This window comes from Micromys minutus (genome assembly GCF_963924665.1).
Source record: "Micromys minutus genome assembly, chromosome: 10".
NCBI classification, from domain to species: Eukaryota; Metazoa; Chordata; class Mammalia; order Rodentia; family Muridae; genus Micromys; species Micromys minutus.
Genome location: NC_137979.1, coordinates 66099473 through 66117351, shown reverse-complemented (window position 1 = coordinate 66117351; position 17879 = coordinate 66099473). Strand labels below are relative to the sequence as shown.

General features: G+C 48.5%; 1 protein-coding gene across 1 annotated transcript; it reads left to right on the top strand.

Moving 5' to 3' along the window:
- Positions 1-3535: 3535 nt before the first annotated feature.
- Positions 3536-4525, top strand: LOC308425893 (testis-expressed protein 19.2; the record flags this gene model as incomplete). The annotated part of the gene is made up of 1 exon (XM_080923496.1): positions 3536-4525. The coding sequence occupies one exon, from the start codon at positions 3536-3538 to the stop codon at positions 4523-4525; it is 990 nt and encodes a 329-aa protein (XP_080779622.1).
- Positions 4526-17879: the final 13354 nt, after the last annotated feature.

Sequence of the window (17879 nt, the reverse complement as noted above, 5' to 3'; positions counted from 1 at the left end):
GACAGTCACTTCACCCACCCTAGAGTCAGCAATGTCTTCCTGATTCCTGCAGCTCTGACCCTCCAGGGCATCCGCTCCTTGCCGATTATACAAACACCTTGAGGCTTTTTTCAAAAGCTGAAAGCAAGAACAGACACAGACAACACACAAAGACACATTGGCAGACCCTCCAGGTCGGGGGTCCTGGAAGTCTGGGGGTTCCCAGCCACCCAGCCAATGCATCAACTGTTGTGCCCAGATTGTAAAAACCCCAAAGAGACCACAGGAATCACAACACTGATGTAAGCACATTGTGAAACAGGAAGAAAAGTGAATCCCCAGGTCTAAAAGTGAAGGGGGTTTATAAAGGAAAAAATAAATAAATAAAACCCGCTATTAGGGTGTGGGGGGGGGTGGTTTCCAAGCCTTGGCATTGCATGAGAAGGTAGAGAAATGTTGTTCTTTCAGCTAATTGGTTTACAGCATCTGGTTAAACCACAAGGAAAGGGTATACATCAAGAAGGAGCACCTTGACCTGGGAAAGACTTGTTTTCTTAGCCCATTCTGTTATCAGCTGCAGCTGTTGTGCCTATTTTGCAGCTGCCGGGGGACATTCCAATGATTTTTTTTTTTTAGACCTCAAGGGAGGGGGCCATCCCTCTCTAAGGGCAAGTTAACTTAGAACGGACTCTTAAAAACAAAATGGAGTTTATTCTGCTACCTCAGTCCCTTCGGTTTATGGCTTTGTTCTGCTACTGTGAATACTTGATGAAACTATTAACATGTTGGATCATGGAATTTTGGTCATATATGTTTTAGGGCCATAGACACTCCTATATAACCTCAGAATAAGCTGTCTCTGGTCTCTTTTGAGAGCTGTTTTTTTACATTGACAGTTTGGTATCCAAAATGGAGCCCCAAGGATAATTTTTAAAATTAATTTAATTACTGTTTATGTGCACTAATGTTTTTCCTGCCTGTCTGTCTATATGAGTGTGTCTATGTGAGGGTGTCAGATCCTGAAGCTAAAATTGGCTGTGAGCTGCTATGTAGGAGCTGGGATTTGAACCCAGGTCCTTTGGAAAAAATAGCCTGTGCTCTTAACCACTGAACCATCTCCCCAGACCCAACAATTCTGTTTTTAAAAGTTTTATTTATTTTTGGGGGGGGGGGAGAATGGAGTGTGCCGTATATGTATAGGTACCCGAAGAAGGCACGTGACAGTATCAGATCCCCTGGGGCTATGCTTAAGGCCATCTCTCCATTAGGAGACAGTTGTGGTGTTTTGAATAAGAGCAACTATGTGGTGGAGAGAGATAGAAGGCTTAGCAGTTAAGAACACTGACTGCTCTTCCAGAGGTCCTGAGTTTAATTCCCAGCAACCACATGGTGGCTCACAACCCTCTGTAATGGGATCCAACGGCCTCTTCTGGTGAGTCTGAAGACAGCTGTGGTGTACTCCTGTAAATAAATAAATAAATCTTTATGAACTACCATTGCTTAGTCATGGGAGTATATTTCTAGCTGCGATTTGGCTTTATTTATGTATTTTTCAAGGCAGGGTTTCTGTGTAGCCCTGTCTGTTCTGGAACTCACTCTGTAGAATCTTTTTTAAAAAGATTCCTCAGGAACCCTGCTTTCAGACAAAAAAAAGAGGTTGGAGTGAGAGGATGGCCCAGTGTGATGCAACGATCTGCTCAAGCTTGGATCCTTTCAGTTTCTGACTGTGATAAATCAGTTTTTCCATGCGAATGGCCATTTGTCCCACGTTGTTTCCCATTGTTTTGGTCACATCTACCGTTTTCCAGGACTTGCAAATTCATGGGGCTTCAGACTCCATTTGGTCCTGAAGAAAGAGCTTCTAGAAAAATAAGCCGGCTCTCATTCAACAGGACCAGCTCACCACACACTGTATCTCTTTCCCGCTTCTCTGTGTATATTCAAATGAGATAAAAGCTTAAGTTTAGAAAACCAACACAAAGCTGGTTATAGCTTTTTAAAATACCAAATTGCCAAATCCCAGAAAGCAACCACTTCAAGAAGTGAGTGGATAAAGGAATACACTTTTAATGATTACTGGTCTCTGAAGTAAAACCTGCTTTCTTCTGTCCCAGGGCAGCCAGGAAACTAAGCACTATGTTCTAAGGAAGGAAACCGTGGTAGTTTCTTGATGTTTGAAGCCAGACTGACATTCTGGACTGGACATAATGGTTACAGAAGCCAAGCCCAGGGCCTGGGGCAGGCAGGGCCCTGAGGGCAGCCCAGAGAATCTGGATAGTGATTCTGTTCCCCATGACCCCTATGGTGACAGAGGCACGTCACTACAGCGATGTCCAACCCCATGGGATGTTTAGAGTGGACTGCAGCAGATTTTAACAATTACATCTCTGTGTGGTCAAGGTTGAGCTCAAGGCTGAGCTCCGGAGGGAGGCTGCTGGAAACCTTGTATCTTCTGCTTGGTTTATCCTGAGTCCCAGACTCCTCTAAGGATAAACCCTACAAAGAATTCTTTAGAGTCTGTTTAGGAAGAGAAAGACCCAGAGAGGAGGAACTGTGCAGAAAAGCCCTTGAGGGCAGAGTGAGCAGTTTCCCAAGTTTTAAAGAACTTCTCCTGAAGAGTCAGGGAAGAAGGGATCATGCCGCGGGCTCAGATCCGGGCCGTCGAGTCCCTCGAAGGAACAGGGATCTGGGGCCTCGGGCACCACAAGAGCACACAGGAAGCACGGGGCGCTGGGGGCGGGCAGAGGAGCGGCGCATGCGTGCTGGAGGGGACGCCAGGCCGCATGTGCGCCTGGGGCCAGAGTGACTCAGCAGCGCCTGCGCTTCGTGCGGTTTGGGGGCCTCATGGGAGATATGTAAATGAGCTGGAGCATCATGGGTGTTGGCCTTTCATAAGGCCGCGTTTCCCGGCTCTCCGTGTTCGTGCTCAGCCAGGAGAGCCTTCCTTCAGCGTCGGTTACCCGGAGCCCAGTCAGGGAGGTAAGGACGGGAGGCCGAGCCGGGCGGCTGGGACTGGGCGCACATGCTGGGCAGAGAGGAGGCCCTGGCTGAGGCTTCCCGGCCTCCTTTGGTTGGTAGCCGGCCTCAAGTGTGAGGTTGGGGCCTTGAACCCTGAGGAGACGTCTGAAGTTGTGGGTGTGGCGAAGGCACCCCAGCCTGTACTAGGTAGCAGGGAGCCCCGGGAGGGCGCGGGTCAGAGCCCCAAGCCCCCTCTCCTCAGTGGTCCCAGCAGCGTGCCCAGCAGGGGGAGCCAAGCCTCCTTTCCTTTGTCTTTCTCACTCCCCAGATATTGGAGCGAGTGTGAAGCTGAAGAACTTTCTGGAAGCTCTCAAGTCTGTCTACTTCTCCTGAGAGGTATCCATTGAATTCGCACCCAGTTCTCGTGCCCTGAGCCCCAAACTCCCTAGACCTCCCACTGTGCCCCGTTTTCTCCCGTTTCTCTGATTCTCAGCTTTTCCACCTATTTCTAGCATCTACGGTCGTGTTGACCTGACCTCCTGAGACCACCGAGCAAGTCTTCCTCTGTGTGTCTTGGCTGCAGACAGACTTCTTGGCCATGTGTCCCCCAGTCAGTGTTCGCCATGGGGCCAGGGGCATGTCCTGCCTCTATGGAGCCTGGCTGTACCAGCTTGTCCATGGGGAACAGATGAAGATCTGCTTTGCTTGCTTCAAGGCAGCTTTCCTGGTCGTTAGGAACATGCTGGAGATGGGAAACTGGGAAGAGGAAGTGTGGGATGCTGAGCCCATGGAACTCTCAGAGGCTGGATCTCAGCCAGAAGAGTCGCCCGGGCTTAACTGGGGAGAGGGCCAAGGTCATATGCCGCATGGCATCTCTGTCTCTACAGGTTCTGGGGCTGTGGCACAAGGCCTTGTAGGGACAGAGGGGATAGGGCTGGGATCCCAGTCTGTGCCCACTGAGGTGGGGCCTCAGGAAGCTGTACCACTTGATCTGTGTCCTGGGGATGCTGAGTGGACCCAGGCCCTTCCCTGGAGATTTGATGGCCTTTCTCCCTGTACCCACTGGCTCATCCCTCCTCTGTCCTGGTGGGATATTTTCAATGTGAGTCCATCTCCTGGGCAACCTGTATTGTTGGAGTTGAGCTCCACCTGGGCCATGGACCCAATGGATGTAGAAGCTTGGTTGGCGGACCTGAAGTTTGTTTTCCTTTTGGGTGGCTTTGATGCCATTTGTTACATGCTGTCAATGATTCCCTGCTGGGCTGTGAAAACCCGTGTCCAGCGCTGGCAGGTGTTGCTGGACCCTGGTGATGTGAGAGTGGCCCAGCTTCAGAATGCACCTGAACAGCAGGACCTGCACCGCTGGAAGCTGAGCATCCTGGAGTCCTCAGAGCTGGGGGTGGAGCTGGTGCCTGCTGACTGCAGCCTACGGAAGAGTGGCTTCAAGGTCCACTCTTACTTGCCTTGGCATAATAGCACCCCAGAGGCCTGGAGCAGGGAGCCAGGAGAGAGGCTTCTTGTCTTAGAATTTGTATCTCTGAGGGAGTCTCCCTGCTTCCGTTCCCCTTCCCCTGAACCACACAACTAAGGGACTGTTGTTGCTTGTACCACCCCCAGGGCCTCAGGGACTGTGAAGAGCCAAAGGTTGCCACTCAGCTACAGGTCTTGAAGAATGTTCATCATCTTGAGAGGAGGAACTGGATCAGCCTGAGATTGGGGCCTCAGGAAAGCCTGGCTTAGTTGTCCTTAGTTGACTGTTTGGTGTTTGGAAGGTTAGGCCCAGCTTCATGTGCAAATGTATCAAGTATTATGGGGGATGGGTCACTGGTCCTTCCCCAGTTCTGCCCTAGTTGCAGGTGGGGACACTAGAAGTGAGACACCAAGTCAGGTTGGTCGACCCCTAGGTTCCACACTTAGCTTTTTCTGGGGAGCCGTGAGTCCTGGATTCAGAGTTAACTGACTGCTGTGCTACTTGTTCAGTTCCTGCCCTGTCCATGTTTGTTAATAAAGTTATGGTTTTCTTAGAAGCCTTCTGCGGTCTCTTCATTGGGTCCCAATGGGTTGTTTGCCTCCTCTCCTGGGTGAGTAGCTCACTCACTGGCTTAAGATCCCCACAGAGCTGGCAAGAAGACATTTGGGTTCTGGTCCGTTTGCTGGGTCACATGGTAAATTTGTCTCAAGTGTATCAGCCTCATCACCATAACTCAAATGTACAAGGCTAAAACGGGCAGTTTTTTCTGTGTGTGGATAAGTAGTGTCTGTCTCACAGAGTGACACATGGCACTCTTGAGCCTTACTCTTTGATCAGCCATCCAGAGCTGTGTGTCATATACACACTCCCCAGCACTCACTGGTCCTTGCTATTCTCTAGAGCAGTGGTTCTCAACCTTCCTAAGGTTGTGACACTTTAATACATGTTGGGTGACTCCCCCAATCATAAAACTATTTTTGTTGCTACTTCATAACTATAATTTTTCTACTTTTATGAATCATGATGTAAATATCTGATATACAGGGTATCTGATATGTGATCCCCGTGAAAGGGCTGTTCAACCTCCCTCACCCCCCAAAGGGGTTTTAACCCACATGTTGAGAACCACTGTTGTAGAGAGTCTCAGAAGTCTGATGCCTTTGGGGTTTGGAGTTCTGAAACATTCTCCCACATCCCAGGGCTCTTGACCTTTGAACCACCGGGAGAATGCAGGCTTTTTTCTTCCCACCCTTTAGCAGACCACAAAGCCAGAGATGAGGTAAGCCCTGTCTTGGTAGCCAACAGCCATATCTAGGCCCCTGTGTGTCAACTGGCCACAAGCCTACAGTAATAGGTACTGCTGGCCCTGGACTCTGGCAGAGACAATGTGTGAAGTCACCTACCTTATGCTGCCCAGGCTCCCACAGCAGAAGTACTTCTAGGTGCCCAGCTAGATGCTGAGGCTGTTTTGGGCTTTTACATCACCCTCCAAAATGGCAGTCATTTCCTGAAAAAAATAAAAAATCTAAACAACAGTCAAGAATTAACTATGCCCGATAAATAAGACTCAAGTCTTGCCCTTGGCTACTGGCCATCTGTCCTTTTGGGAGGGTGCCCTCGTTGTCCATCATTCAAATGACAGACAGCACTGCACACGATGAATAACATATGCTTGGGTTGAAAATAGCCTTAAATATTTCTATTTAACTTCCTTATTTTGAGCTTTAAGCAAAAACAATGGTATGAGCTGGCTGGGTGGGCTGCATGGGTTCTGTTCTATTGGCAGGCCATGGGTCCCTTCCCCTTGGAAAAATGGATTTCTAGGAGTTCAAGAGTCTAGGTGTGCCCCTACTGTCCCAGTCAGTGTGGGACCCACTTGGGAACCCATGAGAGATTCTAGGGGCACACAAAAGGTCCCCAAAGCTATCAAGGCATCCTTCAATCATTGCTTCTGGTGAGTGGTCAGATGTCTAGGGATTTTTGTCCAGCTGCCTTTCCCAGGGAAGACAGGACCATGTACACCCTGGCCCAGGCACAGAGCCCCGTGCCCACAAAGCATGTTGATGTGACAGACCTGGGCCAAAAACCCATTCCTGAATCCTGCTGTGCTGAGTGTTTGGTTTAAATATGAACAGTTGGAGAACACAGCCTGACCCCAGTCAGAACTGAAACCAACCCACACATCTAGTAGAGAAAAGATTATGGACACTTACTGCTTTTGGGGGCACTTGGCTACCCCCACAGGCTTGGAGCAGGTACTTGGAGCAGGGAGGGATCTTTGACAGTGTCCAGAAGCCCACCACTACCACCACCACCACCACCACGGTAGGGTGGCACACATGGTGGCTACTTCAGGTTGATCAAGCTCTGGTGTCTGTGTATACTCTGTAGGTCTTCTAGGCCCCATTCCTAGTCTGTCTCTTTGGAAGAAATGAGAATCAACTGTCAGTCCCTTAAAAATTCCTGTGACCTCCAGTCCTCTGTCCTTGATTTTGGATCTGAGATGGTTTGACTTGATGTATGTATCCTTGGTACTTTTCTGTCTGGTTTTAATAGGTGGGCTGGACCTAGGAGAAGGGACCTTATCCAAGTCATCCTGTTGCAGTAAATATTAAAAAACAGATTTGCTTTATCTCTTTATCAGCCCCTCGGTCTCACTCTGCAGGCACCGCTTCTAGTACAGAACTGCTGCTGTTCTTGGTCCTCTGTCGCTCGGTCCAAGCCACCCCAAGGTCCCACTCCATCCACACAACTCCCTTCCCTGGAGGTTTACTCTGCCTGCCCTACTGCCTCTGTTCCGGGGTGTTTCTTTACCCCAAATCCCAACACAAACACAACTCTAAGGCCAGATAGCTTTTCATACAGGTTTATATATCAAACTCTCAATCCACAAACCTTCTACACAATAAGATTACATCAAATAGACAAAGATACAAAACTGACCTTCTACATGAGATATAAGACCTATAAAATCCTTAAATGTTCATAGCTACTTAATGCCAATTAAGCCTACCTGGATCTAATTCATCCTTCTGACGTCCATCTTGGAACTTCTCCCTCGGTCCTCTCCTGTCCTCTGACCTCTGACCCTCTCTCTCTACCTTTTTTTTTCCCCTGCCCAATCACCGGCTCTCACCTTTATTTTACTAATTAAAATGGGAAGGTTCAGATAAAGTCACCTTCATGAGTACGTGACTTGGTATTAATATTAAAATACAAAACAGCTGCAGGACAATCTGCATCATCCTACCACGAACCATCCTGCCTCTCTAACCCCACTCCACCTTCATTAAGTGAATAAGAACTAGAGACTGAAACATCAAGATTAATGTATGAAAGAAGCCAGTTTGCAGGGAAAGAAAGGAAATTTCCCCAAGGGCTTCATGCAAACTGAGCATGTTCAGACCAGTTTACATTAATAAACAGAACATGCACAAAGAAAGCCTGGGGCATAAAAAATGTGAAAATGGCAGGTGCTGTGCACGTGTTATATAAAGGATTGTGTTCTGTGTGACCCAGGGTTTATGGGCTCCTTCTTCACTCACTAGCCCACTCCTAGTCTCAGGAATACTCCTTCCTTCCATCTGTCCATCTGTCTTGTCTGTCTTAGGGTTTCTGTTGCTGTGAAAAGATACCATGGTCATGGCAACACTTTATAAAAAAAGGAAAACATTTCATTGGGGCTGGCTTCCAGTTCATACGTTTAGTCCACTATGATCATGGCAAAAAACATGGCAGCTTGCAGGCAGATGTGGCACAGGAGAAGGAAAGTCCCACATCTTGATCCACGGGCATCCGGGAGAGAACTGACTTGATACCAGAGACACACAGTTAGAAATAAGAAACCGCTGAAAATGGTGGGACTTTAACTCCAGAACTCGGGAGGCAGAGGCAGGCAAATCTATGAGAGTTCAAGGGTAGCCTGATCTACAGTAAAATTCTAAGATAGCCAAGGCTACATAGAGAAACCCTGACTTGAAAACACACACACACACACACACACACACAAGAAACAAAGAAAGGAAGGACGAAGGAAAGAAAGAAACAAACTGTGGTGGATTTAAATGAAATGGTCCCCCAAAGGCATGTGTTTGAACACTCGGCCCTAGAGACTGAACAGGAATTAGTGGAAGCATTCCTTTGTCCTGGGACACCAGAGGCTGAGATGGAGCTGCCTCTGAACTGAGACTAGCAATCTGGCACTAATCCTTCTTCCTTATCTCTGTCTCTTTTAGAAACAAATCAAAAGCTTAACCCTTCCCCTGCCACTTTGACCTTCCTTGTTGCTTCTCCAGCCTCTGTGCCTAACTTCAGAGGCTCATTTGTTTTCCAGTCTGCTGCTCCTGATGGCTGTTTGCTGGCTTTACCACCCACTTAATTTCTTGTTTTTCTCTCAAACAAACTAAATGCTCTACCAGCTTTCTTTTGAGTCTGTTTTTGTTTGTTTGTCTGTTTTATTTTGTTTTAACATTTGTTTTTATTGACCTGGCTATGGCGCTTGCCTTTAATCCCAGTACTTGTGAGACAGAGTTTGAGGCCAGCCTGGGCTACAGAGTTCCAGAACAGCCAGAACTAACAACAGCAACAACAAAACCCTGTTTAAAATAAACAAGCAACAAACAGATTTATTTTTATTTTCTGTGTTTGAGTGTTTTGCCTCACCAAATACATGCTTGGTGACCTAGGAGGGCAGGTTCTCAGAACAGGGATAACAGATGTTTGTGAGCCACCACATGGGTGCTGGGAATCAAACACAAGCCCTCCTACAGAGCAGCTAATGTTCTTGACTGTTGAGCCATCTCTCCAGCCACAAAGTCTGTCTTTAAATGTTTTTATTTATTTATTTATATTTATTTATCTTATGTATATGAATATACTGTGGCTGCCTTCAAATGTACCAGAGCACCAGAAAAGGGCATCAGATTCCATTACAGATGGTTGTGAGCCACTATGTGGTTGCTGGGAATTGAACTCAGGACCTCTGGAAGAGCAGTCAGTAGTGTTATTAACCACTGAGCCATCTCTCCAACCCTTTAAGTGTTTTGTTTTGTTTTATTAACTACACTAAGAGTTCACAAAAGAGAAACCCAGTTTCCCCAGTAACACATGCTCAGACTTGGAGGCCAACTGTGAGTGTGTATACGAGGGAGTAGGCGTGTTTAAGTGTATGTGGGTATGTGGTAGTTGTGTACATGTTTGAGTATATGAACACCTATGCCCCTGCTAACAGGTACATCCTCCCAGGCAATAGGGAGTAGGTACCTGGTGTGTTTGGTGCTCTAGTGTACTGGCTGTTTTGTGTCAACTTGACACAAGCTGGTGTTATCACAGAGAAAGGAGCCACAGTTGAGGAAATGCCTCCATGAGATCCAGCTGTAAGGCATTTTCTCAACTAGTGATCAAGGGGGAGGGCCCAGCCCATTGTGGCTGGTAGAAAGCAGGCTGAGCAAGCCAGGGGAAGCAACCCAGTAAATAACATCCCTCCATGTCCTCTGCATCAGCTCCTGCTTTCTGACCTGCTTGAGTTCCAGTTCTGACTCCCTGTGGTGATGAACAGTAATGTGGAAGTGTAAGCTGAATAAACCCTTTCTTCGCCAACTTCCTTCTTGGTCGTGATGTTTTGTACAGAAATAGAAACCCTGACTAAGACATCTAAGCATGTCCATGTTGAAATAAACACTAATAAAGAGGAACTCAAGGAAGAGAGCCCAGGGTGAGGGGACCAATCAAAGAATTGCCAGGGCTGCTGCTGCCAGGAAATGACACAGAGTTCCTATTTTGTGTTCCTCTGTGACTTCCAAGGATTTTTAAATTGATTTGGATTTCTGTGTAACAAGAAAGAAACCTAACCTCCCTGTGTGGCATACAAGCTGGGCTGAACCATGACAGGCAACCAAAATTTCCAAGGCCTGTTCATTCTTTCTTGGTTGTCCCACAGTGTGGCCAAGGAAGGGGCTCTCTATGAGGACGACACAGGACAGTTCAGGAAATTGGGGTAGAGTTGAGCCATCTGGCCAGGATGGACATAGAGCTCCAACCTCTGTGCCATCGGCAGGGGCTGTCCCTTTACCTTTCCTTCTGCTTTTCCTCCATGACAAAGGAAATTCTCCCCTATCTGCCAGCAGTGACACCCCCCCACCCACACACATAAGCACACACACACACACACACACACGTAAGCACGCCTGCATGCAAATACCCTGCTGGTGTGGCAGGCGGCTGGCTGGTGAGCTCATCAAGTTTAGCTATGGATCTGACTTCCGTAACAAATAGTTCCAAGATGGTCAGTGTTGACTGACCCTATCCCAAGCACTAGTTAACACAAGGTGCTGAGTCAGGCTCAGGGGCCAGAAATCCAAAGGCTTGCAGCCTAGTCTGGTCCTGAAAGCTCAATGTGCCCTGTGGTGGGTCCCCAGATTGACTTGGGAAACTGGCAGTGTTGTAGGCAACCCAAGGATGCAGATGCTGTGCCTGTGTCGTGCTGAAATAGTTCACCCCGGGGTCTTTCTGGCACCACTTAAAACACCAACTGGGCAACACCCATGCTTTCAACAGACAAAAAATAATGTGGGAAAGTGTCCCTGGGGCCTGGCAGGTGTCCCACAGAGGCTGTGTAGCAGGAGTCCCACCCTCCATATAATCTCAGTGTAGCCGTCGACTCTGTGACCAGTGGATGTCCAGGGTCCAGAATGAGACTGTCCAGACATATGGGCTAAGGGGAGAGTAATCCTTCTCTCAGTCGCACGTGTAATTAATGTGTCCCCTCTATCTGGGGCTCAGCGGTTGTACAGCACATCCCCATCTGAGCTGCAAATCTAGGAAGCAAACCTGTGCTTTCCAAGGGTCAGGAAATGGGGTGAGGACCAGGAATTTGCTGGGAGAAGAAGCAACACACTTGCCGATTAAGTCCAAGAGCTCCAAGGGAGGAAACGGAAGAGGCTCCCTGTTGATAATTCTTGAAACTGGGCTACCTCTCTTAATCTGATGACCCCTACTAACTCTGGACTCAGAAAGCTGAGGCAGTAGAAGCTTGAGTTCAAGGCTGGCCTGGGTTTCATAGCAAGTTTAAGATAATCCAAGGCTACATAATAAGCCTGTCTGAATCAGTCAATCAAATAAGAGCTTTTCTTTGGGATAGCAACACCTTTGGGGCTTCTGTCAGCTGCCTTCCTGCTTCAGAGCAGGCTGGGGATTGATCCCAGTCACCCATGCAGGTGAGCCTCTGAGAGAAGACCTGGCAACACTGGGCAGATGGGAAGGGTAAGCGAGAGAGAAGAGACACTGGGCAGTGCCTAATAATGACACCGGTGGAGATGGAGTCACAGTGGGACCTGTGGCAGCTCCCCCCTACCCCCAAAAAACTTTCCAGTGTTTGAAAATTAGATCAGAGTAGGCATTTTATGCCCTCCATGTGCCTGCAGTTCAACATTCATGCTTCTTTCTGAGTCTCTGGCAGGAAAGGGAGGTCCATGGGGAATTGATATGGAGGAATGGGCCCAAATTAGCCCACAGCTTTGTCTCCCATGAATGCTCCTTGTCAGTTCAGGCTCCGTACTGGCTGGTTTTGTGTCAACTTGACAGAAGAGTTTATCACAGAGAAAGTAGCCTCCCTTGAGGAAATGCCTCCATGAGATCCAGTTGTGAGGCATTTTCTCAATCAATGATCAAGGGGGGAGGGCCCAGCCCATCGTGGGTGGTGCCATCCCTGGGCTGGTGGTCATGGTTACTTCCTGCCTGCCCTCCTCTCTGGCTGATAATTTACTTCTTGACCTCAGATGTGAGATGGCAGACACAGCCCACGCAGGTTTCAAAGTGTCTTCTGATCTCTGCCTCTGTGCTGTCTCGTGGAAATTATAGACCTGTTGTTTATTGTCATGTGCACATGGAACAAATACAGATTCGGCTAAAAGAAACCTTGGGTGCCATTCCTCAGGAGCCACCAGCCTTGTTTCTGTTGTGTGTGTGTGTGAGAGAGAGAGAGAGGTTAATGTTTGGTGTTTGCCTCAATCACTGGCCACATTATTTACTGAGACTGTTTGTTGTTTGTTTTGTTTTTTAATGTATCTAGAACTCACCAATTTGACTCTGTCCAGCTAGCCAGTTTGCTCAGGGATCCCATTTTTGCCTCTTCAACATTGTAATTACAGACGGGCTTCCTATCTATTTCCAAACCCTAGACCTTTCTATATCCAAAACCTAGACACTTTTATTGTAAACATTTAACCATTTCCCCAGTTCCCTAAAACCACTTCTTTTTCCCTGACGTAATGAGCAGTTGTCCTATGAAAGCCTTTTGGGATAACCGTTGTCTAAGGATCTTACTTCAGCTGAGGTCACTAAAAATGCATCCTACCATGTCCACTATGGAGATATAGCCACAGAGCCCCTGAATAGCTCTGCCACCCCAAATTCCCTTAAAGTTGCGATCTTCCCAACACAGGGGCTGAGAAGTGAACTAGGATCCTCTGCAAGAACAACATGTGCTGTTAACCACCGAGCTCTCTTCAGCCCCCATTAAACAAACTTTAAAGAGAACACGTCTTGGTCATGACTGAAATGTCCCAGCAGACACTAGCCAGGTCAGTTTCAGTGACTGGAGTTTAAGGTAAATTGGGCTTCCCTGAGGGTGGAGATGCTGGGGAAATGCTCATCCTGGGGGGAGGAAAAGCCAGGAGTTGGGAGCAAAGGTAGATGGAGGGTTGGGCCAGAAAGTAGAGGATTCTTGAGGACCTAGACTTGGTCAGGCTGTGACCCAGCAGAGACCAATGAAATCCTGGCACATCTGGGTGACCTGAAACTAGGACACCAAAGCAGAGGAAGGAAGCACGGGGTTTCAGAAACCTCCGCCTTCCAAATTCCATCCGAAGTGATCGCTTGACTTCACCAGTCACCAATGTGCAGTGGACTGGTACAATACAACTTGTGCTCCAATGAAGACCTTCCAGTTCTCAGGGCTCTAGATGAAGGCAAACACAAGGGATAAAGAAGCATGAATATCTGCCCAAGAACCTTGGGGAAAACCTGCCTGGACCTTCGTGTAAAGCGGAATCTCTGGGTGCTATCTAGGCCCTCAAACAACACACACTAGAGGATACCCATTCCTTTACGTGACATGTGCTCTGTGGTCAGGATGGAGCCACAGAAATCCCTGCTGCCCCTGTCCCCCACTCCACAACTCAAGGGTCTAACAGTTTCAAGCTCTAGCCTGGCGTGGGGTGAGAGCTAACATAAGTTCCTCTCTCATGGCCCTAAAACAAACCATCTCCCTCCCACCCACCCAGGGTCCCAGGAGAAGTGGGTTTGTGAGCTAGCACACTGAACTCCAGCAGTGAACTAGATGCAGAATGTCTCAGCCGTGGGATGCGGGCTGCCAGGCTGTACTGTGAGGGTGCCCTGAGGCTAGGTAGGCATGATGAAGGAGAAGGTTTGCTGTAGGTGTGTGGAAGAGCAGAGGCAGAGGCCAGAACAGGACATGATGAGACTGACCAGTGAGAGGGACAGGGGAGAGAGGGCAATCAGGTACAGCAGGCAGTAGGCCCACAAGTACACAGACAGCAGGTAACCAAAATGGTTGGATTATATGGAGAAAAGCAGACTAGGCTGGAGAGTTCAGGTTAGTGGGTAGGATGTGCCAACCATACCCTGTGACAGGGAAGGACTGAGGATGCAGGGAGTGTCTGCTTTGATATGCTAAATCAGCACCTCAGCCCAGGTTTAAAACCTAACCCTGGGATTCCTTCTGGAGTGTTATCCTGAGCTCTCTGCCCTTTGTTCAGCACCCTTGGTTATCACAGGGCTACGAATCATGTTGAACAGATTACACCACTTTCAGGGTACTCGTGACTCTCTATAGACATCCCCTCACCCCAGGCAGAGTACGTGCTATCAGCCTGAGATGCCCTGCACAGGGACCTGTGGGGAACTTGTCAGTGTATGGCAGCTCCTTGGCCCAACACCTGAGCAAGCTGGCTCAGATCCGCCAACAGGGAGCTAGTGGTAAATGGTACCCTCCCCAGATGACCCCTGTCCCCGTGGCCTGTACCTCAGCACATTTGGACAGAGCAAACCCCAATGTTCTCCACTCCTAATTTTAGGGTGAGGGCTGCAGACATCATCAGCCCAGTTCCCAGAAAGGCTCAGCAGCTCCCTGAAAGTAGGACTCAAATGCTGGTCATGGAATGGGACCCTCAGGACATACGTGGATAGAGAACTCTGGTAATAGGGTTGACTCAGCCATTCTAGGGAAAGAACTCTGAGCTGGGCTTACACAGAAGCTGAAAGAAAGTGCCAGGCTATCGGCTGACCACACCCTGGTCAGCACCTGGCTCTCATCCTACGAGCCCGAACTCTCCAGGAGGACTGTTTGAGGGATCTTTTTGGTCCATGGCCTCCAAACAGAATGACCTCTGCCCCAGTCCACTAGACTCAGTGCTCCATACCTACTAGTGAGTCAGGCCAGGAGGAACCTGAGCAGCGATGGGTCATCAGGTCACCTTGTAGCCAATGATCTTCCTGTATGTAGTTTCTCATTCTTACCTCAGACCTTCCCCTCAGCTTATCATTGAGGTTAAATGTCTCAGCGATTGTCAAGCACTGTGCAAAGGTGGCAGGGGCAGGGGGGTTAGATCCAGAGAGGTCTTCATCTTAATTGGAGTGAACAGAGTCTCTTGACTGAGTTTGGGAGGAAAGTGCTTGTTAATACTGAGACACCATTGCCTTGCAGAAGTTTCCAAACAGTCGGGAAAAATGGACCTTTGTTCTCACCCGCTGGCCTCCGCTGTGGAATGCTTAAAGGAGACAGGTTTGGAACATGTTTTATTTATTTAGTTATTCTCCATTCTTCCAAAATAAAGAGCTATTATAGTCGGAGTTGGAGAAATGATGCAGCCGTTCAGAGAACTTGCCGTTCTTCCAAAGGACCCAAGTTCGGTTGCCAGCCGTGCTGGTTGGCCCATGAGCATCTATATCTCCAGCTCCAGGGGAGCTGATGTCTTTCTCTAGCTTCCCTGGACGTGTGCATACACGTGACATACATTCACATGCATATAAATAAAAATATATACATAAAAGTACCCCATTTGTTTGGCTGCTTATTATGTGCCTGCCTATGTCTATGGCATTGTGCTACAGCGTGTGTGTAGAGACCAGAGTTGGTTCTTTCTGTCCACAGTGTGGGTCACTGAGATTGGTGGCAAGTCATCTTATTGGCAGTTATTATTGATCCTTGGTTATCCTTAGTAGTTTGGATTTTTAAGATGGTCCCAGACTGACCTCACATTCATGGTAACCTCCTGCCGCTGAGTGCTGAGTGTAGTCAGATGGGGCACTTGGGGAAGGCTTGCAGGATGCTGGTGGCAGCTAAAAGGTCTAGCAATCCCCTCTCTGACCCTTGGAGAGTGCCAGCCAGGCTTGCTTCTCCGGGGAGGCACCCCTCAGACATCTCTGGTCCCTTGTTCTTCCGTTCTAGAAACATCTCCTCACCCTGCCTGGTGGCGGAGGATTAACCACAGTCCAGCCTAGAAATGGTGCCCAGCAAGTCTCTGTCCCTGACAATCCTTCAACACTTACTGAAACCCCAGCTGGAACTGAGAACAGGCAATGGGGACCCAGGCCCTTGTCAGCACTTTGTCCCCAGAACAAAGCTGGTTCTGAGATACTGCCTGAACTCTTGTCTTCTTCCCAGAAAACAGCAGCATTCTGGGGCCATGACCCATGGCCTGAACCTGTAGGGACTGAGGCCTGTCTGTCAGTTAACTCACTGTCCTCTCTATCTCCAAGGCCTGACCCAGGGACTGTTCTGGGAAGAGGAAACAGGCAGCCAACAGGACAGGATGGGACTCAGTTGGCCTTCCTGTGTGCTGAGACCCACTTCCGGCTCTAATGATCAGAGCTAACAGGGCTCTGAGAACCAACAGTAGTCCGCACAGTGCTCCCTCAGAGCTAAGTGCTCCCCTCAGGCATCCCTCAGGGGCTGAAACAGCTGGGCCGTGAAGGCAGATCCCTTAAGTGGGGCAGAGCCATGTGTTTTAGCTTCCTACTGTCCCTGAAGCCCTGGGAAACCCCACAGGGCTGAAGAGCCAGCCTTCCCCTTTCCCCATCTTGAGCTCCAACTCCTGGTAGTGAATCTGACTCCTGCAGGCCCCCTAGAGCCTGTGTGTCTCAGCCTCGGGAATGACGAGGGTTCTTACATATTATCAAGTTTCCAGGAAAATAGTCTATCAGGGGTGTGGTTTGTTCCATCTGAGCTCACAGGGCCCAGGACAACGTAGGGACTAGCTCTCTGGAGACCTAAGCCATGCAGATGAAGAAATCACCCCTGGCCAGAGGCAGCTGGTCTGGTGGATGGCTGGGCCTGGAGGTGAGTGGACTTCATTCCTCTGTCTGCAGAGAGCAAAGAGACCCCAATCCATCTCCAGGGTCTATAGGCCTGTGCCCTCGCCCAAAGGAACTGAGAGAAACCACAGCCTAGAATGAGGTCACTCCTCACTCACATTCTTGGTGTCAGGAAAGAGGGAGGATGGCACCGTTAACATTATTGACACCCACCTGCATCTCAGGAAACCATAACTTACTCGGGGTAGTAGAGGAGCAGAGGAATGCCCGTGCTGTGCTGTGTGGGTCTGCTGGGCGCTGTGTGAATAGAGCATCAGCAGAACCAGCACAGCAGAGGCTTGAGATCCACTCAGTGACATCTGAAACTGCCCTAGAGGAAGACACTGTGGAGTCTGAGAGCACTGAAATGTGTTCCCTAGGTGGGTAGGCCCCCACACCCAGCTTCATGCTTGAACCAGGAACCCCAAGAACCTCTAGCCTTTCCCTCATGTCAGTGACTACAGGGATGGAGATAAGACCACCCTGTCACCAACAGCAGCCTGAGGAGTCACCTAAACCTTTGAGGGACCTCAACTCAGATAAAACTGTTTCTTTAGCTTTTTTTTTAATCAAAAGTTATATTCTATTTTACATATAGCAATACAACTTACATATTAGTAGAATAATCTGACATAAACAAAAGAAAAAAAGGAAGTTTTAGGCTACAAAAGCCTCCCATGAGCCAGGCAGGGTAGCACATGTCTTTAGTCCCAGCACTCTGGAGGTAGAGGCAGGTGAACTCTGTGAGTTCAAAACCAGCCTGGTCTAAAAGCAAGTTCTAGGACAGCCAGAACTCTGTCTCAGAAACCAACAGCAACAAAAATCTCCCCCGGAAACAATTTTCTAAATAACTTTTTCTGAGTCAGTGTGACGAATGTCCTCAGGGACTAGTCGCAGATGGCGGATGGAATTTCTTTTTAAGCCAAATTTTCACAATCCTTGCCTGAGAAATAGTACATGCTGTATTCTTTTGGAATGCAAAAAAGTGGTTATTATTCCAATTGCCCCAAAATTAAATTCATAGATCTACCACAAAATACTACTAGTAGTAATAATCGTAAGAGTGAGAGAGTCAAAGTGTTACAGAATTAAGGTTTTC